Below are 27,557 nucleotides of genomic sequence, written 5' to 3' on the forward strand. Positions count from 1 at the left end.
GATAAAAAGGGCGTGCTGCTAGTGGACTACCTTCAAAAGGGTTCCACCATCAATGCAAGGTATTACATTGGTCTTTTGGACCAATTGAAGGCAGCTCTGAAGGCCAAAATGCGTCGCAAGCTGTCCAAAGGAATCTTTTTCCTGCAAGACAACGCCTCCGCTCACACTGAACAAGCGACCACGGCAAAACTGTCAGAGCTGGGCTTCCAGCTGGTTGACCACCGACCTTATTCACCAGATCTAGCTCCGACTATCATCTTTTTCCAAACCTGAAGAAACACCTCAAGGGTACCAAATTTCACACCATTTGTGATGCCATGGCTGCTACGGATTCCTGGTTTGAGGCACAACCAAAATCTTTTTTTTTGCTAGGCTTACAGATCTTGTAATACCGATGTAAGAAGTGCGTTATTATCAGTGGAGAGGATGTGGAATAAATGTAAAATTTCAGCATCCTATCTTGTTTCTTTCTGGGTAAAGCCAAAGAATTATCAGCAGGCCCTCATATTTGGATGTTTACACTTATGTATGGCTGTGTGTGACCATGGGTGTGACTCGCCCACCCCAGGGCCTTAGGTGACTCGGTGTCGAGCCGGACTAGTCCGGGGTAGTCAGCGGTGGCGGGGCCCGACTCCGTGACCCTGGTGGAGTCAGTTAATGTGGCGATATTGGGGGAGTAGATGATGATAAAGTTTATATATGATTTGTGACGCCACCTGTGGTAATTTGCAGCTATGGAGCCGCAGCTGCTGGGAGGGATCTCCGGGACTAATGTTATGGCAGCTGAGGTGTTTCTTGCTCTCCACAGGTAGAGCGGGTACCCCGGGGCAACCTTTGGTGCTTGGTAAAGTCTATGGTGTTTGTGGACGAGGTGCAGGATAAAGCAGACGACACAGGGCTTGCAGTTAAGATGTTTTACTCACTGTTCAGTCTTAGTACTGCAGTGGACCGGTTACCCACGGAATACCAGGATCCGCTGTCAGGGACCTCCGCCGATCCCGAATAGGTCAAGGTTCAGTCCCGGTTCACCCCTCTATGTGTCCTTTTTCTGGCTGTCTCCCAGCATTAAACTGTTTTGTGGATTGTCTTGCGCCTCCACCACAGGGTCTGTACAAAGGCGGCTGACCTCAGTCGTATCTTGCCCCCTTCACCGGTGATCTGTGGCGGGTTGTGGCCCTGGGCGCCTGCAACGATCTCCCAGGCCTTCGGTTTTACTTAAGGAAATGTCTTTCTTTCCTGAGTCTAGGGACCGTCGCTGATTTGCAGCCTGATCCCTCCACCCGATCTATTCTAGTGGAACAGGTCACGGGACAATTGCCCTTCCGTGACCATGGAATCTCTTCTGTCGGTGTCACCTGGGCCTAACTACACCCCAGGATCTCCACCAGGAACCTCCTTCACTCCTTCCCCTTCTGGAACTGACTTTTTCTGTCTGCTGTTGTGTCCTGACAGCTCACCTCCTTCCCTTCTCTCTCACTGACTGCCTTGTTCCTCTGCTCACTCTCTCTGACTCCTCCCACACACCCTGGCTAGGCCCCACCCACACCATTGGGACCAATGAATGGGACTTACGGCCCCATGACTAGATCTATGGGGGTTACTGCCACTATCCCTGACCCGGTGTTTGCCTACCAATTGGTGTGTGCAAGTTTTATCTGTGAACCTGTAGTTGACCCCATTCTTACCCGGGATGGGGTACCACACCTCTGGCTGAGGTGCAATATCTCTGTGGCGACGGAAGCCTCAGGGGCGCCACAGGTGCATATTGGCAATATCAATTTATATTGGGACTATAATTTGCTCTACATGTACTATCTCTATATACAGTAGATAACACAGGCTCCACCATTCACAATAGGTGATGTCACAGCTCACCTCCTCCGGTACAATGACTGATAACACCTCTATACAGTAGATAACAGGCGCCACCATTCACAATAGGTGATATCACAGCTCACCTCCTCCCCCTCTTGTACAATGAATAACACCTCTATATATAGCAGATAACAAAGGATCCACTATTCACAATAGATGATATCACAGCTCAACTCCTCCTGTACAATGACTTATACCACTATATACAGAAGAAAGCACAGGATCCACCATTCACAATAGGTGATGTACAGGAAAAGGAGAAGGTAAGCTGTGACAATGTGATAACACCTCTATATACAGCAGATAACACAGGATCCACCATTCACAATAGGCGATGTCACAGCTCACCTCCTCCCCTCCTGTACATAAAGATATACATAGATAATACATAATATCGTTGCTGGGGTTTTTAGTCGATGCAAACCTGGCGACAATTCCCCTTTAACAAACTAAATCTTATTTTAAAGTTTATTTCGAGAAATCCTCACCAATCCCAGTGTTTGCTCCGGTGACGATAACCACTTTGCCGGTCAGATCACAGCCCTGGAGAATATCCATAGCTGTGGTGTTCCCGTCATACTTCTGTCTCGTGTTCATCTTTGCCGGCTGATCTTCCACAGTAAAGGCAAGTCTGGGGTCCAGGTAAGTGGTCCTCTTATTCAAGTGACTGAAAAGAGAAAAACAATGGCTCAATCATGGGACCTAAAAAGCATGAATATGTGATTTAAAGGTTGGCATATATGAGTATGGGCACGCAAAGGTTTTTAAGGAGTTTTTTGGTGCGGGTCCGCTCAGAGTAACACTGGAAAACTTGCTTAAAAAAAACTCCTAAAAAGTGTTTTCATTCATACCTATAGTAAAAAATGACTCGCTGAAATATTCAGGCTTCTGATTATTTTTCTTTTACTTTAGGAATTAAAAAAAAACAAACACCCGATGGGAGTAAATAAAGTGCGTATCACTTCACTCAAGAGGCTCCTGAGGAAAAATACTCAAAATTAGGCACTGACCAATCAAAAAAAAAACCTCTGCAAAATAGCTTGAAAAACTCTTCAAATTAACATCAGAGAAAAATAAAACTAAAAAAAAAAAAACTTTCAAGGAAGAAACATCACCTTATGCAGATTCCACAAAAAACAAACAACAACTAACTAAACTTAAAACTGGAGGGGTTTTTTAGAGCAGAAATTATCCAAACAAAATCGTGGTTTTTGAAGAGTTTCTGTTCTAAAAACACTCAGTGTGAACATTCCCAAATATTATATGAGCAGGGGCCAAGACCATAAAAATCTACAAATAATCTAACATATTTGGCTAATTGGACTCCGTACCGTACAGCAACATAATGTACGTGAATACTTACTCAACAAAATAGATCTGCCCACTTTCGTCAGTTTCCTGCTCCCAGCCATAGGGAAGATCTGCAAGGAATGAAAATATGAGTACTATTGAATCATGGTGTAATTATGTAGATAAGTAGTGCAGAAACTATCCCGAAACTGTGGCACTTTGACTAGTAGGGTATGTGCATGGAGAGGTTTTTTTTTTAGGACTTTTCGGATAAGAAATTGTTCAAATTCTCCTAAAAAAATTGGGCATTTCCACTCATTTTCTGCTTAGTAATATGTGCACACTGAGTTTTTCAAAGAGTTTTTGGAGCACAAACTAAGTGGAAAGTCTCCAAATTTCAAAAGTCCTGCAAAACTAGGGAATTTGCACTCATTTTCTGCTCAGAAATCTCACTAATACGTACACACTGAGTTTTCAGAGAGTTTTTGGAGCATAAACTAAGTGGAAAGTATCCAAATCCTAATCCAAATCTCAAAAGTCCTGAAAAACATGGGAATTTCCACTCATATCCTGCTCCAAAAGCTCAGTAACATCTGCACAGTGAGTTTCTGAAGAATTTTTGGAGCATAAACTAAATGAAAAGTCTCCAAATATCCTGTAAGTCTCAAAAGTCCTCAAAAACGTGAGCATTTGCACTCATATTCTGCTCAGAAATATCACTAATACGTGCACACTGAGTTTTCAGAGAGTTTTTGGAGCATAAACTAAGGCGGGCTTTGCACGTTGTGACATCGCAAGCCGATGCTGCGATGTCGCACGCGAAAGTCCCCCCCGTCGCAGGTACGATATTGTGTGATAGCTGGCGTAGCGAACATGATCGCTACGCCAGCTTCACATGGACTCACCTGTCCTGCGACCGTCGCTCTGGCCGGCGACCCGCCTCCTTCCTAAGGGGGCGGGTCGTGCTGCGTCATAGCGACGTCACACGGCAGGCGGCCAATAGCGGCGGAGGGGCGGAGATGAGCAGGATGTAAACATCCCGCCCACCTCCTTCCTTCCGCATATCCTACGGAAGCCGCGGTGACGCAGGTAGGAGATGTTCCTCGCTCCTGCGACTTCACACACAGCGATGTGTGCTGCCGCAGGAGCGAGGAACAACATCGGACCGTCGCGCCAGCGTAATTATGGATTACGCCGACGCTGCACCGATGATACGATTACGACGATTTTGCGCTCGTAAATCGTATCATCTAGGCTTTCCACACTACGATGTCGCATGCGATGCCGGATGTGCGTCACTTTCAATTTGACCCCACCGACATCGCACCTGGGATGTCGTAGTGTGCAAAGCCGCCTTAAGTGGAAAGTATCCAAATCCTCTTCCAAATCTCAAAAGTCCTCAAAAACTTGAGAATTTCCACTCATTTTCCGTTTTGTAATTTGGGCACACTGAGTTTTCAAAAGGTTTTTGGGGCAATAACTAAGTGGAAAGTCTTCAAATCCTCTTCCAAATCTGAAAGTCTTTAAAAACGTGCGAATTTCCACTCATTTTCTCCTCTGAAATATGTGCACACTGAGATTTTGGAGCAAATCTCAAAAGTAATTAAAACCTTGGGAATGTCCACTCCTTTTTTGCCCCAAAAGCCCAATAAGATGTGCACACTTAATTTTTTAAGAGGTTTTGGAGCATAATCTAAGTGTAAAGTCTCCAGATCCTCCTTCAAATCTCAAAGGTCCTCAAAAATATGAGAACTGTCAGTCATTTTCTGCTCAGTAATTTGTCCATACTGAATTTTTGAAGAATTTTTGGAGCATAAACTAAATGGAAAGACTCTAAATCCTCTTGCAAATCTCCAAAATCCTCAAAAACGTGGGCATTTCCACTCATTTTCTGCTCCGAAAGCTCACTAATATGTTCACACAGTTTTAAAAGAGTTTTTTGAGCATAAACTAAGTGGAAAGTCTCTAAAACCTCCTGCAAATCTCAAACGTCTTCAATAATGTGGGAATTTAAACTCATTTTCTGCTCTGAAATCTGATTAATATGTGCACACTGAGTTTTTGAAGAGTTTTTGGAGTAGAAGCTGAGTGGAAAATCTCCAAACTCTTCTCCAAATCTCAAAAGTCCTCAAAAACATGAGAATTTCCACTCATTTTCTGCTTTGTAATATGTTCACACTAAGTTTTCCAAATATTTTTGGGGCATAAACTAAGTGGAAAGTCTACAAATTGTCCTTCAATTCTCAAAAGTCCCCAAATACTTTGAAATTTCCACTTAATTTTTGCTATGAGAGCTCAGTAACATGTGCACAGAAGTTTCGAAGAGTTTTTGAAGCAGAAGATGAGTAAAGTATGAAAATCCTTCAACAAATCTGAAAAGTCCTCAAAAACTTAGGAATTTCCACTTTTTTCCTGCTTTATAGTATGTGGACACTGAGTTTTCCAAAAAATTTTTGGAGCATAAACTAAGTAGAAAGTCTCCAAATTCTCCTGGAAATCCCAAAAGTTCTCATTAACTTGGTAGTTTCCACTCATTTCCTGCTCCATATGAGGACATTGAGTTTTCAAAGAGCTTTTGGTGCATAAGCTAAGTGGAAAGTCTCCAAATCCTCCGCCACATCTCTCAAAAGTCCTCTAAAACATGGGAATTTCCACTCGTTTTCTGCTCAATAATATATGGACACAGAGTTTTCAAAACGTTTTTGGAGCAGAAGCTGAGTGAAAAGTCTCCAAATCCTCCTCCAAATCTCAAAAAGTCCCAAAAACTTGGGAATCTCCACTCATTTTCTGCTCATAAATATCAGTAATATTATCTGCACATTGAGTTTTTGGAGCATAAACTAAGTGGAAAGTCTCCAAATCTCAAAAGTCCTCAAAAACTCGGGAGATTCCACTCAGTTTCAGCTCCGAAAACTCTGCAAAAAGACTCTGTGTGCAGAAATCCATTAAACTGGTTTCCAGTTTCAGAAAATCTTCTTCCCCTACTGCAGTTTGTTTAATGAAAGATTAAAGAAAATGTGTGTCTCTCTTCACCCTCCCCCGGTCCAGCACTGAGTCTACAACGCTGCTCCCGGGCCAGTAGTGACATCATGTCTACAGCACTGCAGCCAATCAGTGAGCTCATCATCTCTGCCCAAGTTGACGTCAAGAGTCGCTGAGAACTGCTAAACTCGTTGATTGGCTGCAGCGCTGTAGATGTGACGTCAGTGCTGCAGTGCCAGACACTGGGAGCAGTGACAGAGACTTAGCGCCAGGAAAACAGGTGTTGTCTGAAACCGCAAAACCACTGAAAGAGACTACAATACCCAGCAAGTTTTGGTAGCCACAAACTGGGAGTTGTAGTTCTGTAGTAGCTGGAGAGCTTCAAGGTGAATCGGCGCAACGATACAAGTTTTATAATGTTATCAATGAGGTGCTGAAAATTGGGTTCGGGTGAATCTAAGCGAGACTTGGCGGACTTGAAGACGTTACTAACCTCCAGCGATTCTCTTCCGCTTTCCAGTTTTTGGGTGCTCCCACTGGGTTTTCTCATCTAAGTGGCTATTAAAAGGAAAAGATAACAATTGTTATTGTCCTACCAAATCAATTACACATCACAGAACACTGCAAACAAAAACGCAACAGCTCCGATTCATCTCAGTGACTCGCTTGAAATATCGCAAAAAAAAAAATTGGCGTTGGTTCGAACAGGACCAGGCATGGTTAAACGCACCTAGTAATTCATCTTACCTTATGCCATAAAAGAGGCGTAAATTACGACAGAGACATGTCCCTGACTGGAGAAGATTCTGGAGGTTTAATGATCTTACTCCAGCACACACTTAATTAAGACAGTTGTTCGGGCCTAAGCTCTCAGAATCAGAATTAAAGGGTTATTCCCATTTTCCAGACATGGGTATTGTTGGATAGAGCTTGTCAAAACAAGCACTTTTGCAATTTACTGCTTGTTAAAATTTGCAGCCGTTCTTGAGATATTAACGCTTTTCTTTTGTTTACAGCTTGTCGCCTTGGAGACCGACCACCGTTGCTGTGTAGCTTGTAAGCACTGCGCTGAAGCTGGCTGGGATTAGGAGGTAACAGAGCACTCCAGCCATCCTGGCCAAAATACAAACAGCGATTACAAGCTCAGCAGAAAACAGCTTGTAAGCACTGCAAATGTTCTGCTATCTAGCAGCAGTGGTCGGTCTCCAAGGCAACAAGCTGTAAACAAAAGAAAAGTGTTAATATCTCAAGAACGGCTGAAAATTTTAACAAGTAGTAAATTGCAAAAGTGCTTGTTTTTACAAGCACTGTCCGACAATACCCATTTATGAAAATGTCGAATAACCCTTTAAGGCTCAGATTTATAGTGTACAAGTAGATACAGCCTTGATAAAAATTTTAATAACTATGTAAACACATTTATTGTATTGGTTCTGAATTTTTTCCTCTAAAGCTGAAGCCACAAGAGGTACAGTAAGTACACAAGCCCCTCTTCGAGCATTGTGTTACAGCATTGTACGTCTAAGAGGCAGTAGTCGGCCATAACATGGCTACATACATGAGGTTTTAAACTATCTGGGGGGGTGTATTTTACTCACTTAGTTCCACAGCGCTTTACAGATGTGATCATCACTATCCCCATTGGGGCTCACAATCTAAATTCCCTATCAGTATGTATTTGGAGTGTGGGAGGAAACCGGAGAACTGCAGGAAACCCACAGAAAAACACAAAATTTGTGATTTTCATAACTAAATGTAAACTTTAACATTTCCAACATCTTGGGTTTGCAAAAAAGTACACAAGCCATTTCAAACATATGTACATATGGTCTTTACCAAGCGGGCATTGCTAACATGATCCTCATGGGAGTGGCTAAGAGGATCCTCTGGGGCATGTCTTTAGGCTGCTCATTATTACTCTGTAAGCCACGCCCTTTTGTAAAAAAAAAACCAAAAAACATTTACATTAGCAGCACATAAAATGCCCATATCTCTTATCAGATGGCGGATTTAGAAAACAAAAACAAAAAAAAACGTAATACTAAGGAGAGCCATGGGAATAGTACAAGAGCAAAAACTGGTCATTTTTTACTTTTAGGGTATGTACACATGGTGCGGTTTTTTTTATGCAGATTTTGATGTACAGTGGGTACAGAAAGTTTTCAGACCCCTTTATTTTTTCACTCTTTGTTTCATTGCAGCCATTTGGTAAATTCAAAAAAGTTCATATTTTCCTCATTAATGTAACTTTGCACCCCATCCCCCATCTTGTCAGAAAAAAACTGAAATGTAGAAATTTTTCTAAATTTATTAAACAAGAAAAACTGAAATATCACATGGTCATAAGTATTCAGACCCTTTGCTCAGTATTGAGTAGACGCCTCCTTTTGAGCTTGTACAGCCATGAGTCTTCTTGGGAATGATGCAACAAGTTTTTCACACCTGGATTTGGGGATCCTCTGCCATTCTTCCTTGCAGATCCTCTCCAGTTCCATCAGGTTGGATGGTGAACGTTGGTGGACGCCATTTTCAGGTCTCTCTAAAGATGCTCAATTGGGTTTAGGTCAGGGCTCTGACTGGACCAGTCAAGAATGGTCACAGAGTTGTTCTGAAGCCACTTCTTTGTTATTTTAGCTGTGGGCTTAGGGTCATTGTCTTGTTGGAAGGTGAATCTTTGGCCAAGTCTGAGGTCCAGAGAACTCTGGAAGAGGTTTTCTTCCAGGATATCTCTGTACTTGGCCGCATTCTTCTTTCCTTCAATTGCAACCAGTCGTCCTGTCCCTGCAGCGGAAAAACACCCCCATAGCATGATGCTGCCACCACCATGTTTCACTGTTGGGATTGTATTGGGCAGGTGATGAGGTACTTGGTTTTCTCCACACATACCGCTTAGAATTATCACCAAAAAGTTCTATCTTCATCTCATCAGAGCAGAGAATCTTATTTCTCATAGTCTGGGAGTCCTTCATGTGTTTTTTTGGAAACTCTCTGCGGGCTTTCATATATCTTGCACTGAGGAGAGGCTTGCGTCGGGCCACTCTGCCATAAAGACCTGACTGGTGGAGGCTCCAGTGATAGTTGACTTTGTGGAACTTTCTCCCATCTCCCTACTGCATCTCTGCAGCTCAGCCACAGTGATCTTGGGGTTCTTCTTTACGTCTCTCACCAAGGCTCTTCTCCCATGATTGCTCAGTTTGGCTGGATGGCCAGGTCTAGGAAGATTTCTGGTGATCCCAAACCTCTTCCAGTTAAGGATTATGGAGCCACTATGCTCTTAGTAACCTTGAGTACTGCAGAAATTCTTTTGTAACCTTGGCCAGATCTGTGTCTTGCCACAATTCTGTCTCTGAGTTCCTTGGACAGTTCCTTTGACCTCATGATTCTCATTTGGTGTGACATGCACTGTGAGCTGTGAGGTCTTATATAGACAGGTGTGCGCCTTTCCAAATCAAGTCCTTTCAGTTTAATAAAACACAGCTGGACTCCAATGAAGGAGTAAAACCATCTCAAAAAGGATCACAAGGACATGGACAGCATGGGACTTACATATGAGTGACTGAGCAAAGGGTCTGAATACTTATGACCATGTGATATTTCAGCTTTTCTTGTTTAAAAAATGTGCAAAAATTCCTACATTTTTGTTTTTTCTGTCAATGGGGGATGGGGGGCAGAGTTTACATTACTGAGAAAAAATAATGAACTTTTTTGAATTTACCAAATGGCTGCAATGAAAGAAAGAGTGAAACATTTAAAGGCATCTGAATACTTTCCGTACACACTGCATTTTTTGAAAAATCTGCACCAAAATCTGCATGCCTGTTTTTTATTCCTTGCAGATAAAAAACTGCAGTATGTCAATTGTTGGGGATTTTTTTTTAGCTCTTCCAGCCATTGCTTTCATAAAAAAATGCACCAAAAAATGCACAGAAAACACAGCAAAACGCATGCGTTTTTTGGTGCGTTTCTCCGCCAGAAGGTGCAGATTTCATGCAGAATATGTCTGACCCATATCTGCAGCATGCGCACATACCCTATAGCCATGTGTGCACTAGAAAGTGACTTTTTCTTTAGGAAAAACCGGACCCTCTGAAAGAATCCTGTACCCGCGGTAAAAGAAAAAACGCACCAAAATCCACAAGCGGATTTACCGCTGTTTGGTGCGTTTTTGCCGCGGATTTTCTGCAGGTCGGTCCCTGCAGATTTTTACTATTATGTTTGGCAAAAACCACAGGTACCTGCAGAAAAGAAGTGACATGCGCATTAATTCCGCAGCGGAAATTCCACGAGTATAACCGCAGGTATAAAAAAACGCAGTGTGTGTACAACATTTTTTAAAACCCATAAATTTTGCTGGGGAATGACTGCAGCAATGTTAAACACATTTTCTGCAGCAAATCTGCGGTAAATACGCAGCGTGCGCACAGGGCCTAAGACAGATTCTTTTTAAGGACCGGCTTTGGAAAAATCTTCCACTTATGCTGCTGCTAAAACTGCACAAAGGATCAAAACTGCAGAAACAACCCGCTCTAATAAGGGCCAAACAAGGTGTGAGCATGCACATCAAGTTCATATTTTAAGATTCAGAAGTTTGGGGTTTGTAATTTTATGGGCAAGTAGATTCTAAATCCAAGGATGAGAGAATATATATATATATATATATATATATATATATATATATATATATTATAGTTAGCACTAAACACAGTGACTCTGATCGGCGCAGGGTATTTGTTTCTCTCTGTCCATTGTACATACAGCCCATGCTCTTACTTGGCATAGTAAACCCATCCATCCTTGGTGCTCCTCTCCTCCCATCCGGGCGGCAGCTCGTCCTCGCTGTCGGTATCGTCCAGGCCTGCGTACTTCAGAGCTGCCATGGCACTGCGGCTGCAAATGTAAAGTTATTATTGATTAATAATGTAAATCAGTTCGGCAGCTGCACTTCTTCTACACTGACATTGCGTGTGCCACCATTCAAACACTAGAGGTCCTCGCAGCCCAACAAACGGACAGCTCCATTGGCCAGAGAACATGTGCAGGTATAATTATGACAAGACACAGCTGCAGCATAGCAGACTATTTACTGCATTAATAGATATGCAAAGAAAAAAAAAGTTTTGCAATTTAAAGCCATATATATATATATATATATATATATATATATATATATATATATATATATATATATATATATATATATATATATATATATATACACACACACACATATACTGTATATATAAAAATATAATATATATATATATATGTTACATACACACACACACATATACATACATATATATATATATACATATACTGTATATATAAATATATAAAAAAATATATTATATGTATAATATATATATATATATATATATATATATATATATATATATATATATATATATATATATATATATATATATATATATGTTATTTTGTTTACTTGTTTAAAAAGTGCATCAAAACAGCAAGCAGTTTCCTGACCAAAAGCTGCATCCATGAACTGTAGTAATATGCGATAAAATGCATGCGGTTTGATTTTGTACTTGACACCATTTTTTTTGCACAGGATTGAAGAAAAGAAAAAAAAAAAGAAAGTGCTTACTCATCACTAGTTACGAGTACAGAGCACCCGAGCATGGTAGTGCCCGCTCATCACTAGTTACAAGTACTGAGCACCCGAGCATGGTAGTGCCCGCTCATCACTAGTTACGAGTACTGAGCACCCGAGCATGGTAGTGCCCACTCATCACTAGTTACGAGTACAGAGCCCCCGAGCATGGTAGTGCCCGCTCATCACTAGTTACAAGTACCAGCACCCGAGCATGGTAGTGCTTACTCATCACTAGTTACGAGTACTGAGCACCCGAGCATGGTAGTGTCCGCTCATCACTAGTTACGAGTACTGAGCACCCGAGCATGGTAGTGCCCACTCATCACTAGTTACGAGTACTGAGCACCCGAGCATGGTAGTGCCCGCTCATCACTAGTTACAAGTACCAGCACCCGAGCATGGTAGTGCTTACTCATCACTAGTTACGAGTACTGAGCACCCGAGCATGGTAGTGCCCGCTCATCACTAGTTACGAATACTGAGCACCTGAGCATGGTAGTGCCCACTCATCACTAGTTACGAGTACTGAGCACCCGAGCATGGTAGTGCCCGCTCATCACTAGTTACAAGTACCAGCACCCGAGCATGGTAGTGCCCACTCATAACTAGTTACGAGTACTGAGCACCCGAGCATGGTAGTGCCCACTCATCACTAGTTACGAGCACTGAGCACCTGAGCATGGTAGTGCCCGCTCATCACTAGTTACGAGTACTGAGCACCCGAGCATGGTAGTGCCCGCTCATCACTAGTTACGAGTACTGAGCACCCGAGCATGGTAGTGCCCGCTCATCACTAGTTACGAGTACAGAGGACCCGAGCATGGTAGTGCTCGATTATCACTAGTTACGAGTACTGAGCACCCGAGCATGGTAGTGCCCGCTCATCACTAGTTTCGAGTACCGAGCACCCGAGCATGGTAGTGCCCACTCATCACTAGTTACAAGTACCAAGCACCTGAGCATAGTAGTGCCCGCTCATCACTAGTTCTGAATATCGAGCACCCGAGCATGGTAGTGCCCGCTCATCACTAGTTACGAGTAATGAGCACGCGAGCATGGTAGTGCCCGCTCATCACTAGTTACGAGCACTGAGCACCCGAGCATGGTAGTGATCGCTCATCACTAGTTACGAGTAATGAGCACCCGAGCATGGTAGTGCCCACTCATCACTAGTTACGAGCACTGAGCACCTGAGCATGGTAGTGTCCGCTCATCACTAGTTATGAGCACTGAGCACCTGAGCATGGTAGTGCCCACTTATCACTAGTTACGAACACTGAGCACCTGAGCATGGTAGTGCCCACTCATCACTAGTTACGAGTAATGAGCACGCGAGCATGGTAGTGTCCGCTCATCACTAGTTACGAGCACTGAGCACCTGAGCATGGTAGTGCCCACTCATCACTAGTTACGAGCACTGAGCACCCGAGCATGGTAGTGCCCACTCATCACTAGTTACGAGCACTGAGCACCTGAGCATGGTAGTGTCCGCTCATCACTAGTTATGAGCACTGAGCACCTGAGCATGGTAGTGCCCACTTATCACTAGTTACGAGCACTGAGCACCTGAGCATGGTAGTGCCCACTCATCACTAGTTACGAGTAATGAGCACGCGAGCATGGTAGTGTCCGCTCATCACTAGTTACGAGCACTGAGCACCTGAGCATGGTAGTGCCCACTCATCACTAGTTACGAGCACTGAGCACCTGAGCATGGTAGTGCCCGCTCATCACTAGTTACGAGCACTGAGCACCTGAGCATGGTAGTGCCCGCTCATCACTAGTTACGAGCACTGAGCACCTGAGCATGGTAGTGATCGCTCATCACTAGTTACGTGTAATGAGCACCCGAGCATGGTAGTGCCCGCTCATCACTAGTGATTATACCTCACCTTGTAATCATAAGAGCCGCCCAAGATAAGTGTCAGCCGAGGACATTCCCCATGCCCAGGTCTGGCCATCACAGAGCACCGATGTGGATGCCAGAGTGAATCTTTCTTTTTTTGTTCAACTCTATGACAAATATTTTATGGAACATGGAATGTGAATTTATCAAATCAAAAATGTTTGAAGTCACTTTTGCCTTCGTTGCTGTTATTTTGCCCAAAATTGATCAAAGTGTTGTATAAAGGTTGATAAATTTGGCTCAATTTTTATTGCTGAATTTTAACCAATTTCTGGGAAAAGGGAGGTGAGGAGGGGAACATGCAAAAATAGAAACAAAAAATACCCAATATTAGTATTATTACCCTTTTTATGGGTATGTTCTCATGAGCGACTTTGTAGTCTTTCGTTTGTGAACCCGGCCACACCTGTTGCCAGTCCACATTATACGCATATATAGCCTGGGTGTCAGCTTCCCATACACGGTAAGTTTTTTAACTGCATGAGAGGACACACACAAGCTAGGGACCCCAACGTAGAGAAATACTTTGGCGTAGTGTTGGGGCTCTATTGCATTGATCAATTCAGTAGCTAAATTTCTCTTGATTCATATTCATATGTTCATGGCAGTAATGCAGATTCCATTTTTCACATTTTCACTCTTGCATATAGCTATTGGATTTTTCATGTCAGTATTCACACAGCAGTTGCAGTTTCTGCTATTCATATATTCCCCTTACATAGTCACTGGTGTGCATACCTCTCCATATAATCCCATGAGCATCCTGACCTGCGGGTCTGCAAGAGACCCAAGCTGCTTGTACCCACGATCAGGGTTGAGTGCGCTGCGGTCTCTCGCTTGTGTTCTCCCTACGGAGGATGCACGCGAATCTGCAGCCAACAATTGACATGTTGCGGTCTGGAAAGACGCACTGCAAGGTCAGTGTTTGCTGCGGAAGAAAACAAGCACAGTGTGCACTGGATTTCTAAAATCCATCCACTGCTTGTACTGTACAACGCAGCGTTTTGGACGCAGCTGAAGCACGCTGCATCTAAGTCTATGTGCGCACGTTGCGTCGTGTCCCTGCGCACATGTGCGCTTCAAATCGCTGCAGAAACAGTGCATAATGGATGCAGTGTTTCTGCAGAAAAAAAAGCAGATTTCATGCGCTCTGGATGCAGCCTCTCCCATAGACCGAGCAGGAGCTGCATCCAAAGCACACGGAATAATTGACATGTTGCTTTTTAGAATGCAGCGATTTGGAACAAAATTTTGGCATCCAAATCGCTGCGCTCTCAAGCACATGGATTATGCACAATCTTCATAGATTGTGTAGGGGACGCAGGACGCATGCATTTACGCTGCGGTGCAATACGCAGCATAAATGCATGATATTCGGCAATGTGCGCACACAGCCTAAAACGCTGCAAACACTGATCGTGGCACATACGTTAAGGGTCTAAATATATTATATTATTATATAATTTTTTGAGTGTTTTTGCAGCTTTGTTTTTACCATTGAAAGCAATGAGAAAGTACAAAAATGCAACTGCTTTTTTTTTTGCTGCTTTTGTGGTGACTGTAACTAACTTTATTTCATCGTAGTGTAGACAAATGAACAAATGACACCCAAAGAAAAAAAAAAAGGGAGCAGTAAAACCACAGCAAACAAACAAAAAAAAAAAAAGCAGGAGAACCGCAGCAAAAACAAATGAAAAGAAAAAAAAATACCAACAACAAAGGCAGCAAAAATGCAACACAACATGCAGCTTTTTTTTTACTGCCAAAAGAGCAGGTTTTGCTGTAGAAAAGAAAGCGACGGAAAACAAAAAAAGCAGGAAAAAAAAATCAGTAAAAAACAGAAGGAAAGAAAGTAAGCAGGGGAAAAAAAAAGGCAGAAACACAACAGCAAAAAAACAAAAGTAGGAAACAAAATAACGGCAGCAAGAAAGAAAGCAAAAACGCAATATGGGGCTTTTTACTGCAGAGAGCAGATTTTGCTGCAGACAAAAAACAACGTGTGAACACTCCCTAAAAGAGGCCACAAATTTGGTCATTAATTTGTAGCAAGTAAACTGAAAGACATGGCAGTACTTAGAATATTTGTGCAATACAAAACCCTGGGGAGAATCCAATGATGAAGCAGCTGGTTATCTGTCACCTCTGTATAATAATGGACAGGGAAGGGGAAATAATATTATTGTGAGATAAATGCAGAATAATACACAGGACAGAGGACACAGAACAATATTATGGGATATGTAAAATAAATAGGACACAGGACAATATTATGGGATATGTAAAATAAATAGGACACAGGACAATATTATGGGATATGTATAATAAATAGGACAGAGGACACAGGACAATATTATGCGATATGTATCATAAACAGGACAGATGATACAGAACAATATTATGGGATATGTATCATAAACAGGACAGAGGATACAGAACAATATTATGGGATATGTATCATTAACAGGACAGAGGATACAGGACATTATTATGGGATATGTATCAAACAGGACAGAGGATACAGGATATTATGGGATATGTATCAAACAGGACAGAGGATACAGGATATTATGGGATATGTATCAAACAGGACAGAGGATACAGGGCATTATGGGATATGTATCATAAACAGGACAGAGGATACAGGACAATATTATGGGATATGTATCATTAACAGGACAGAGGATACAGGACATTATTATGGGATATGTATCAAACAGGACAGAGGATACAGGATATTATGGGATATGTATCAAACAGGACAGAGGATACAGGGCATTATGGGATATGTATCATAAACAGGACAGAGGATACAGGACAATATTATGGGATATGTATCATTAACAGGACAGAGGATACAGGACATTATTATGGGATATGTATCAAACAGGACAGAGGATACAGGATATTATGGGATATGTATCAAACAGGACAGAGGATACAGGGCATTATGGGATATGTATCATAAACAGGACAGAGGATACAGGACAATATTATGGGATATGTATCATTAACAGGACAGAGGATACAGGACATTATTATGGGATATGTATCAAACAGGACAGAGGATACAGGATATTATGGGATATGTATCAAACAGGACAGAGGATACAGGGCATTATGGGATATGTATCATAAACAGGACAGAGGATACAGGACAATATTATGGGATATGTATCATTAAAAGGACAGAGGATACAGGACATTATTATGGGATATGTATCAAACAGGACAGAGGATACAGGATATTATGGGATATGTATCAAACAGGACAGAGGATACAGGGCATTATGGGATATGTATCATAAACAGGACAGAGGATACAGGACAATATTATGGGATATGTAAACAGGACAGAGGATACAGGACAATATTATGGGATATGTATCATAAACAGGACAGAGGATACAGGACAATATTATGGAATATGTATCATAAACAGGACAGAGGATACAGGACAATATTATGGGATATGTATCATAAACAGGACAGAGGATACAGGACAATATTATGGGATATGTATCATAAACAGGACAGAGGATATAGGACAATATTATGGGATATGTATCATAAACAGGACAGAGGATACAGGACAATATTATGGGATATGTATCATAAACAGGACAGAGGATACAGGACAATATTATGGGATATGTAAACAGGACAGAGGATACAGGACAATATTATGGGATATGTATCATAAACAGGACAGAGGATACAGGACAATATTATGGGATATGTATCATAAACAGGACAGAGGATACAGGACAATATTATGGGATATGTATCATAAACAGGACAGAGGATACAGGACAATATTATGGGATATGTATCATAAACAGGACAGAGGATACAGGACAATATTATGGGATATGTAGCATAAACAGGACAGAGGATACAGGACAATATTATGGGATATGTAGCATAAACAGGACAGAGGATACAGGACAATATTATGGGATATGTATCATAAACAGGACAGGGGTAAAGAATAATATTATGGGGGATTTGTAATAATACACAGACAAGGGTTTCCTGGAGGCTCAGACCTATCTGTGCTGCAGTGTTCCTGGCATTGCCTTTATTGCATGTGTGCTGCCTGCCTGTCATGGCTGCTAAGCAGCACAGTCCCTACAATAGGAGCTGAATGGAGCAGGCACTTGCCTTTAGAGGATGCTGGTTGCAGTTCCTGACTGTAAGCTCCTGAGACAAGGGCTGTCTATCCCTGCAGTGCTCACTGTGCTGTGTATACACAGGTTTCACATGGGATGCTCTGCACTTCCTGTGTGTTCCCTCTTATCTCTTCCCCCGGCATCGCCCGCCCTGCTGCTCTAGTTCCTGTTCTTTTACGTTGCTCATTATTCACTATGAGGCGGGGAGTAATGGCGGCCTGCGAGTCACTCCTCACACCGCCGAATATACCGCACATAATTATATACAGTGAACCCGCCGACCAGAGCGAAGAGAAGCCACCAATCAGAAACTAGCTTTTATTATTCAGAAGTGCTATAGAAAACGAAAGCAGGCGCCTGATTGGTTGCTATGGGCGACAGTTGCACTGTCTAGTTACAGAGGCGCTTAGGCCGCATTTTCATGAGGGGTTGGTACATAATGGCCCCCACATGAGAACCCCTCCTCATACATCCCCTCTAAGGGCTATGTTTTATGAACTTTAGGGAAAAGAAAACACAAAATTTAAAAAATGCTTGAAAAGTTCATTTTTACGAGGAAAAAAACATTTTGAAAGTTCCTCCTATTCATTTTTATGAGGGGGGAAACCTTAAAAAAATGCTTGAAAAGTTCCTCATTCATTTTTCTGAGGAAAAAAATGTTTTGAAAGTTCCTCTAATTCATTTTTATGAGGGAAAAAAAAAACCTTAAAAGAAATACTTGAATAGTTCCTCATTCATTTTTATGAGGGAAAAAAAAACGTTTTGAAAATTCCTCATTCATTTTTATGAGGAAAAAAACCTTAAAAAATGCTTGAAAAGTTATTCCAATTTATTTTGTATGGGGGGAAAAAAAAGCCTTCAAAAATGCTTGAAAAGATCCTCCTATTTATTTTCATGAGGGCGAAAACCATAACAAATGCTTGAAAAGATACTTTAATTCATTTTTATGAGAAAAAAGATTCTTAAAACCTTAAAAAATGCTTGAAAAAGTTCCTCTAATTCATTATGAGGAAAAAAAAACACCTTAAAAACTTTGAAAAATGCTTGAAAAGTTCCTCATTCATTTTTGTGAGGAAAAACATTTGAAAGTTTCTCCTATTTATTTTTACGGGGGGGAAAAACTTAAACAATGCTTGAAAAGTTCCTGTCATTCATTTTTATGGGGGGGGAAAACGTATTGAAAGTTCCTCCTATTCTTTTTTTATGAGGGGAAAAAAAACTTAAAAAACGCTTTAAAAATTCCTCATTTATTTTTATGAGGAAAAAACGTTTTGAAAGTTAGTCCTATTTATTTTTTTGGGGAAAAAAAATCCCTTAAAAACGTTTAAAGCACTCTTCCTACTCATTTTTCTGGGGGCAGTGGGGGAACAAAAAAAACTTTAAAAATGTTTGGAGCATTCTTCGTAATCATTTTTATAGGGATTTTTTTTTCCAAAAATGTGTAAAACGTTTTTCCTATTCATTATTGTGGTGAAAAAAAATCTTCAAAAATGTTTGGATAGTTCTTCCCATTAAATTTTATGGGAAGAAAAAAACCTTCAAAAATGTTTGCAGTTCTCCTTCCTATTCATTTTATTGGGGGGGGGGAGACTTCAAAAATGGTTATAAAGTTCTTCCTGTTCATTTTTATGAGGAAAAAAAGTCAAAAATATTTGAAAAATTCCTCTTATTCATTCTAATAGGGAAAAAAAATAAATAAAAAGGGTGTTTGGAATATTCCTCCTATTCATTTTTAATGGGGGGAAAAAATACCTTAAAAAATGTTTGAAAAAGTTCTTCCTATTTATTTTTTTGGTAAAAAAAATTAAAATATGCTTGGAACATTGTGCCTATTAATTTATGGGGGGAAAAAAAATAAAAATGTTCGTATTCATTTTATGGGGGAAAAAATAAAAATAAAAACGTTTGAAAAGTTCTTCCTATTCGTTTTTTGGGGGAAACATTTTCAAAAAATGAGTGAAAAGTTCTTCCTGTTCATTTTTATGGGGGAAAAAAAAATAAGGTGTTCCATTCTTCGTATTCATTTGTATGGGGATAAAAAAAAAACCTTCAAAAACATTTGGAAAGTTCTTCCTATTTATTTTATAGGGTGAAAAAAAAATAAACATGTTTGGAAAGCTTTCTGTTCATTTTTATGGGAAAAAAAAATTAAAAAATGCTTGAAAAGTTTTTCCTATTCACTTATGGTGGGAAAAAAGCCTCAAAAATGCTTGGAACGCTGTGCCTATTAATTTTTATAGGGGAAAACAAAATTTAAAGAAGGGAATTTTGTTTACTTACCGTAAATTCCTTTTCTTCTAGCTCCAATTGGGAGACCCAGACAGTGGGTGTATAGCTACTGCCTCTGGAGGCCGCACAAAGAACTACACTTAAAAGTGTAAGGCCCCTCCCCTTCTGGCTATACACCCTCCCGTAGGAGTACGGATTCCTCAGTTTTAGTACCAAAGCAAGAAGGAGGAAAGCCAATAACAGTTTCAAAAACAAATTCAATCCGATAACAAGATCGGAGAACTTAAGAAACAACATGAACAACATGTGCACCCGAAAGACGAAACCCTAAGAACAAATAGGGCGGGTACTGGGTCTCCCAATTGGAGCTAGAAGAAAAGGAATTTACGGTAAGTAAACAAAATTCCCTTCTTCTTTTTCGCTCCTAATTGGGAGACCCAGACAGTGGGACGTCCAAAAGCAGTCCCTGGGTGGGTAAAAAGATACCACATGAACGGGCTGTCAGACAGCCTCTTCCTACAGGTGGGCCACCGCCGCCTGAAGGACCTGTCTACCTAGGCTGGCATCTGCCGAAGCGTAGGTATGCACTTGATAGTGTTTGGTAAACGTGTGCAGACTCGACCAGGTAGCCGCCTGGCACACTTGCTGAGCCGTAGCCTGATGCCGCAATGCCCAGGACGCACCCACGGCTCTGGTAGAATGGGCCTTCAGTCCAGATGGAATCGGAAGCCCAGCAGAACGGTATGTGTGAAGAATTGGTTCCTTGATCCACCGCGCCAGGGTGGATTTGGAAGCTTGCGATCCCTTATGCTGCCCAGCGACTAGGACAAAGAGCGCATCAGAACGGCGTAGAGACGCCGTGCGAGAAATGTAAATCCTGAGTGCTCTCACCAGGTCCAACAGATGTAAACCCTTTTCAAATTGGTGAACTGGATGCGGACACAAAGATGGCAAAGTGATATCCTGATTGAGATGAAAGGAAGAAACCACCTTGGGAGAAAACTCTGGAATTGGACGCAGTACTACCTTGTCTTGGTGAAACACCAGGAAGGGAGATTTGCAAGATAACGCCGCTAGCTCGGACACTCTTCGAAGAGACGTGACCGCCACAAGAAAAACTACCTTTTGTGAAAGCCGAGAAAGGGGAACCTCTTTCAAAGGCTCGAAAGGCGGCTTCTGGAGAGCAATGAGAACCTTGTTCAGATCCCAGGGTTCCAATGGCCGTCTGTAAGGAGGAACGATATGACAAACTCCTTGGAGAAACGTGCGTACTTTAGAAAGCCGTGCCAAGCGCTTCTGAAAGAATACGGATAGCGCGGAGACTTGACCCTTAAGAGAGCTAAGCGACAAACCTTTTTCCAACCCAGACTGCAGGAAGGAAAGAAAAATTGGCAATGCAAATGGCCAGGGAGAAAACCCTTGAGCCAAGCACCACGCTAAGAATATCTTCCACGTCCTGTGATAGATCTTAGCTGAGGATGGTTTTCTAGCCTGTCTCATTGTGGCAACAACTTCATGAGATAAACCTGAGGCCGCTAGGATCCAGGACTCAATGGCCACACAGTCAGGTTCAGGGCCGCAGAATTCAGATGGAAAAACGGCCCTTGAGACAGCAAATCTGGACGGTCTGGTAGTGTCCACGGTTGGCCTACCGTGAGGTGCCACAGATCCGGGTACCACGACCTCCTTGGCCAGTCTGGAGCGACGAGAATGGCGCGGCGGCAGTCGGACCTGATTTTGCGGAGCACTCTGGGCAACAATGCCAGAGGTGGGAACACATACGGTAGCCGGAACTGCGACCAATCTTGAACTAAGGCGTCTGCCGCCAGAGCTCGGTGATCGTGAGACCGTGCCATGAAAACCGGGACTTTGTTGTTGTGCCGTGACGCCATCAGATCGACGTCCGGCATCCCCCAGCGGCGACAGATCTCCTGAAACACGTCCGGGTGAAGGGACCATTCCCCTGCGTCCATGCCCTGGCGACTGAGAAAGTCTGCTTCCCAGTTTTCTACGCCTGGGATGTGGACTGCGGATATGGTGGATGCCGTGTCTTCCACCCACGTCAGAATCCGCCGGACTTCCTGGAAGGCTTGCCGACTGCGTGTTCCCCCTTGGTGGTTGATGTATGCCACCGCTGTGGAGTTGTCCGACTGAATTCGGATCTGCTTGCCTTCCAGCCACTGTTGGAAGGCTCGCAGGGCAAGATAGATTGCTCTGATTTCCAGAACATTGATCTGCAGGGTGGACTCTTCCTGAGTCCACGTCCCCTGAGCCCTGTGGTGGAGAAACACCGCTCCCCACCCTGATAGGCTCGCATCCGTCGTGACCACTGCCCAGGACGGGGGAAGGAACGACTTTCCCTGTGACAATGAGGTGGGGAGAAGCCACCAACGCAGAGAGTCCTTGGCAGTCTGAGAGAGGGAGACAGTCCTGTCGAGGGACGTCGATTTCCCATCCCATTGGCGTAGAATGTCCCATTGTAGAGGGCGCAGATGAAACTGCGCGAACGGGACTGCCTCCATTGCTGCTACCATCTTTCCTAGGAAATGCATGAGGCGCCTCAGCGAGTGCGACTGGCTCTGAAGGAGAGATTGCACTCCAGTCCGTAGCGAGCACTGCTTGTCCAGTGGAAGCTTCACTATCGCTGAGAGAGTATGAAACTCCATGCCAAGATAAGTCAGAGATTGGGTCGGGGTTAGATGAGACTTTGGAAAGTTGATAATCCACCCGAAACTCTGGAGAGTGTCTAGTGCCACCTTCAGACTGTGTTGGCATGCCTCTTGAGAGGGTGCCTTTATAAGCAGGTCGTCTAGATACGGGATGACCGAGTGACCCTGCGAGTGCAGAACAGCTACTACTGCTGCCATGACTTTGGTGAAGACCCGGGGGGCTGTTGCCAGACCGAAAGGTAACGCTACGAACTGCAGGTGTTCGTCGTGTATGACGAAGCGTAGGAAACGCTGATGCTCTGGTGCAATCGGCACGTGGAGATACGCATCTTTGATATCTATTGATGCTAGAAAATCTCCTTGAGACATTGAGGCTATGACGGAGCGTAGGGATTCCATCCGGAACCTCCTGACTTTTACGTGTCTGTTGAGCAACTTTAGATCCAGGACGGGTCGATACGATCCGTCCTTTTTTGGGACCACAAACAGATTGGAGTAAAAACCGTGACCTTGTTCCTGAAGAGGGACGGAGGTCACCACTCCTTCCGCCTTTAGAGCGGCCACCGCCTGCAACAGAGCATCGGCTCGGTCTGGTGGTGGAGAAGTTCTGAAGAAACGAGTTGGCGGACGAGAACTGAACTCTATCCTGTACCCGTGAGACAGAATATCCCTCACCCAACGGTCTTTGACGCGTGACAGCCAAATGTCGCCAAAGTGGGAAAGCCTCCCACCGACCGCGGGTGTGGGAATCGGAGACCGCAAGTCAGGAGGACGCCGTCTTGGCAACGGTTCCTCCGGCTGTCCTTTTTGGGCGTGACTGAGACCTCCAAGAATCTGAGCGTCTCTGGTCTTTTTGAGTCTTTTTTGACGAGGCGAATTGGGACCTGCCCGGTCCTCGAAAGGACCGATAACCAGACTGACGCTTCCTCTGTTGGGGTTTGTTTTGTCTGTGTTGCGGTAAGGATGAGTCCTTACCCTTGGAGTGTTTGATGATTTCATCCAAACGCTCTCCAAACAATCGGTCACGAGAAAAAGGCAAATTGGTTAAGCACTTCTTGGAATGAGAATCTGCTTTCCAATGTCTCAACCACAGGGCCCTACGCAAAACAACGGAGTTGGCTGACGCCACTGCCGTGCGGCTTGTAGCGTCAAGAACAGCATTAATCGCGTACGACGCGAATGCCGCCATTTGCGAGGTCAATGGTGCTACCTGCGGGGCAAATGCACGTGTGACTGAGTCGACTTGCGCAAGCCCGGCTGAGATAGCTTGGAGTGCCCATACGGCCGCAAAAGAAGGCGCTAATGACGCTCCAATCGCTTCATAGATGGATTTCAGCCAGAGCTCCATCTGCCTGTCAGTGGCATCTTTAAGTGCCGCTCCATCTTCAACTGCAACCAAGGATCTAGCTGCAAGCCTGGAAATTGGAGGATCCACTTTTGGACACTGGGTCCAACCCTTGACCACCTCAGGGGGAAAAGGATAGCGTGTATCTTTAAGCCGTTTAGAAAAACGCCTTTCAGGATAAGCGTGGGGTTTCTGGATTGCGTCTCTAAAGTCAGCGTGGTCCAGAAAAGTGCTTAATGTACGCTTAGGGTATCTGAAATGGATTCTCTCGTGCTGCGAAGCTGACTCCTCTACAAGAGGAGCTGGTGGGGAAATATTTAACATCTTATTGATGTTAAATATAAGATCATTAACTATGGCGTCACCATCTGGTGTATCTAGATTGAGAGCGGTCCCAGGATCAGAATCCTGGTCAGTTACGTCCGCCTCATCACCCATAGATTCATCTCGCTGGGATCCTGACCATTGAGATGAATGTGAAGGCCCGTCATAGCGAGCCCGCTTAGGCTGCCCTGGGCCATCGTCCGAGTCAGAGTCTTCACCCTGAGGTGTATATGCCCGTCCCGGAGCTTGGAGGTAATTCAGCTGAGGGGGACCAGGGGGCAATGATTGCACAGTGTCCGTGGCCTGAAGTACAGGCCTAGCTCGCAATGTGTCAAGAATTTGTGACATAGTGAGAGACATTCTGTCAGCAAAAGCTGCAAACTCAGTTCCTGTCACTTGGACAGCATTCACAGGTGGTACACCCTGGGTCACGTCCAGCAGAGGCCCCGGCTGTGCAAGCGCCGCAGGGGCCGAGCACTGCACACAATGGGGGTCCGTGGAGCCTGCCGGTAGAAAAGTCCCACATGCGGTGCAGGAAGCATATAATGTCTGTGCCTTGGCACCCTTGCGTTTTACGGACGACATGCTGCTGGCTCTCTGCAATGTGAGAGAGTCTATAGCCAAAGGGCGACCAGCGCTATGTAATACCAAGTATTTGTAAAAACAAAATACTAAGAATACTACTGGCACAAGAGGGGGTGAGCCCTGAGGGCTGCTTACCGCCCGCTGAATAGCGGGTAAGAGGCGAAGAATTCCTTGTCTGGGTCTCCCCGGCTCCCCTCTGCAGCTCAGCGTGTCAGCAGGAATGGCTGCCGGCGTCTGTGGAGAGGGGCGGTCCGTGGGAGTTCCCAAACAAAAGTGCGGGAAACAGTGTCCCCTCTGTGCCGATTGTGAGGGCTGGAGTATGTAAAAACGACTCCAGCCCTCGGCGCTGATGCACTGGCCAGCGTCCCGCCCCTCTCCTGACTGGCAGGTCTGGGGGCGGGAACGAACGGAAGCAGGCCGCAAAAGCCGGGGACTCGAGTTATCAGCGCGGCCGCCGTAAAAGCGCGGGCCGCGCTGAAGTCCCCGGCGCACCACAAGTGCCAGCCGCGCCGCAGTCCCAGCGGCCGGCGCGACCGATTCCCAGAAGTGTGCCTGCTTCAGCGAAGCTGAATGAGGCCATGGCACAAGCGCCGCAGCGCTGATGTCCCCCGGCGCACTACAACACCCAGCATGCTGCGGTGTGAGCGCCAAATGCACGGGGACACAGAGTACCTTGAGGAAGCAGGGCCATGTCCCTGATGTACTCCGCTCCATCCAGCATCTTCTCCAGGGGCTGTAGATGGAGCACGGTCTCAGTGCCTGGAGACCAGTAAATCCCACTTCACCCAGAGCCCTGTAAAAAGGGATGGGGAAGGAATCAGCATGTGGGCTCCTGCCGCCGTACCCGCAATGGGTACCTCAACCTTACAAACACCTCCGACATACAGTGGGGTGAGAAGGGAGCATGCTGGGAGCCCTGTATGGGCCCTCTTTTCTTCCATCCGACATAGTCAGCAGCTGCTGCTGACTAAAAACAATGGAGCTATGCGTGCGTGTCTGACCTCCTGCGCACAAAGCTAAAACTGAGGAATCCGTACTCCTACGGGAGGGTGTATAGCCAGAAGGGGAGGGGCCTTACACTTTTAAGTGTAGTTCTTTGTGCGGCCTCCAGAGGCAGTAGCTATACACCCACTGTCTGGGTCTCCCAATTAGGAGCGAAAAAGAAAAATGGTTGAAAAGTTCTTCCTATTCATTTTATGAAGGGGGGGGATTAAAAATAACGTTTGGAAAGTTCTTCCTGTACCTTTTTATTGGGGGGGGGGGAGGGAGACTTAAAAGGTTTGGAAAGTTCTTCCTATTTATTTTTATGGAGGATAAACCTTCAAAAGGTTTGGAAAACTCTTCCTATTCCTTTTTATAGGGAAAGGGAAACTTATAAAAATGTTTGAGAAGTTCTTCCTATTCACTTTTTTTTAGGGAGTAAAAAAAATGTTTGGAATGTTCTTCCTATTCATGTTGGGGGGGTAAATCTTCAAAAAATGTTTGAAAAGCTCCTCCTATTCATATTTGTGGGGGGGGGAGAATAATTAATGTTTAAAAAAAAAAATCTTCCTATTCATTTTATGGAAAAAAAAAATTTGAAAAGTTTATTCAGTTTTAAGGAGATGAAAACTTCAAAAATGTCTGGAACATTCTTCGTATTTTCTTTTTTAATGGGAATTCCTTTATTCCCGTTCCTTCCTATAAAGGAGGAACGTGTTGTTTTTTTTAATACAGAGGTTTTTAAAAACGGTGAAAAAAATGCATGTTTTAATGGAACCTGCTCCATGCTATAAAGTGGCAAAAAAAAAAAAATGTTTTCAAAAGGAAAAAAAAAATATAATAAATATTTCCATAGCGCCAACATATTCTGCAGCGCTTTCCAATTCAGGAGGTTCATACACAAGCAAGTAACAGTTATAGAAAATACAGTAATTAGAGCAAAATAGGACAACCCTGCTCGTGAGAGCTTACAATCTACAAAATACCTTTAGGCTATGTGCACATGCTGCGGATTTTCCGCGGATTTTGCCACGGATTTGCTGCAGAAAATGTGTCTAACATTGCTGCAATCATTCCCCAGCAAAACCTATGGGTGTTAAAAAAATGTTGTGTGCACACTGCATTTTTTTATACCTGCGGGTATGTCACTTCTTTTCAGCAGATACCTGCGGTTTTGGCTATAGATAATGGTAAAAATCCGCAGGGACCAACCTGCGGAAAATACGCACAAAATACGCAGCAAACCGTGTTAAAATCGCATGCGGATTTCGTTGCGGTTTTGGTGCGTTTTTTTTTTACTGCGGGTGCGTGATTCTTTAAGGCTATGTGCGCACTTACCGGATTTTGCTGCGGATTTTCCGCGGATTTGCTGCATGTTTCGCTGCAGAAAATGTTCATAACATCTCTGCAGTGAATCACCAGCAAATCCTATGGAGAAAAAAAATCCTGTGCGCACTAGGCAGAATTTGACAGCTGCATGTTTTGCTGCGGAAATCCCGCAGCAAAAACAAGTGCATGTCACTTCTTTTCCGCAGGTAGCTGCGGGTTTTCCCTAATCTAATGTAAAAATCACGCAGGGAACAGC

General features: G+C 43.7%; 1 protein-coding gene across 2 annotated transcripts in view; it reads right to left on the reverse strand.

Annotated features, from left to right (window-relative positions):
* The window catches only part of WWOX (WW domain containing oxidoreductase), a 1,222,377-nt gene extending 1,204,429 nt beyond the window's left edge, over window positions 1-17,948 (reverse strand). For both annotated transcript variants that reach the window (XM_075326934.1, XM_075326935.1), the window contains exons 1-5: window positions 17,832-17,948; window positions 10,918-11,034; window positions 6,641-6,705; window positions 3,239-3,296; window positions 2,364-2,542 (exon numbers count right to left, since the gene is read on the reverse strand). In XM_075326934.1, coding sequence (XP_075183049.1) covers window positions 2,364-2,542; window positions 3,239-3,296; window positions 6,641-6,705; window positions 10,918-11,024 — 409 coding nt within the window. In that variant the 5' untranslated portion in view covers window positions 11,025-11,034; window positions 17,832-17,948. The remainder of the gene's footprint in view (window positions 1-2,363; window positions 2,543-3,238; window positions 3,297-6,640; window positions 6,706-10,917; window positions 11,035-17,831) is intronic.
* Between the last annotated feature and the right edge of the window lie 9,609 nt (window positions 17,949-27,557).

Source organism: Anomaloglossus baeobatrachus, chromosome 10, assembly GCF_048569485.1.
Source record: "Anomaloglossus baeobatrachus isolate aAnoBae1 chromosome 10, aAnoBae1.hap1, whole genome shotgun sequence".
Taxonomy (NCBI): domain Eukaryota; kingdom Metazoa; phylum Chordata; class Amphibia; order Anura; family Aromobatidae; genus Anomaloglossus; species Anomaloglossus baeobatrachus.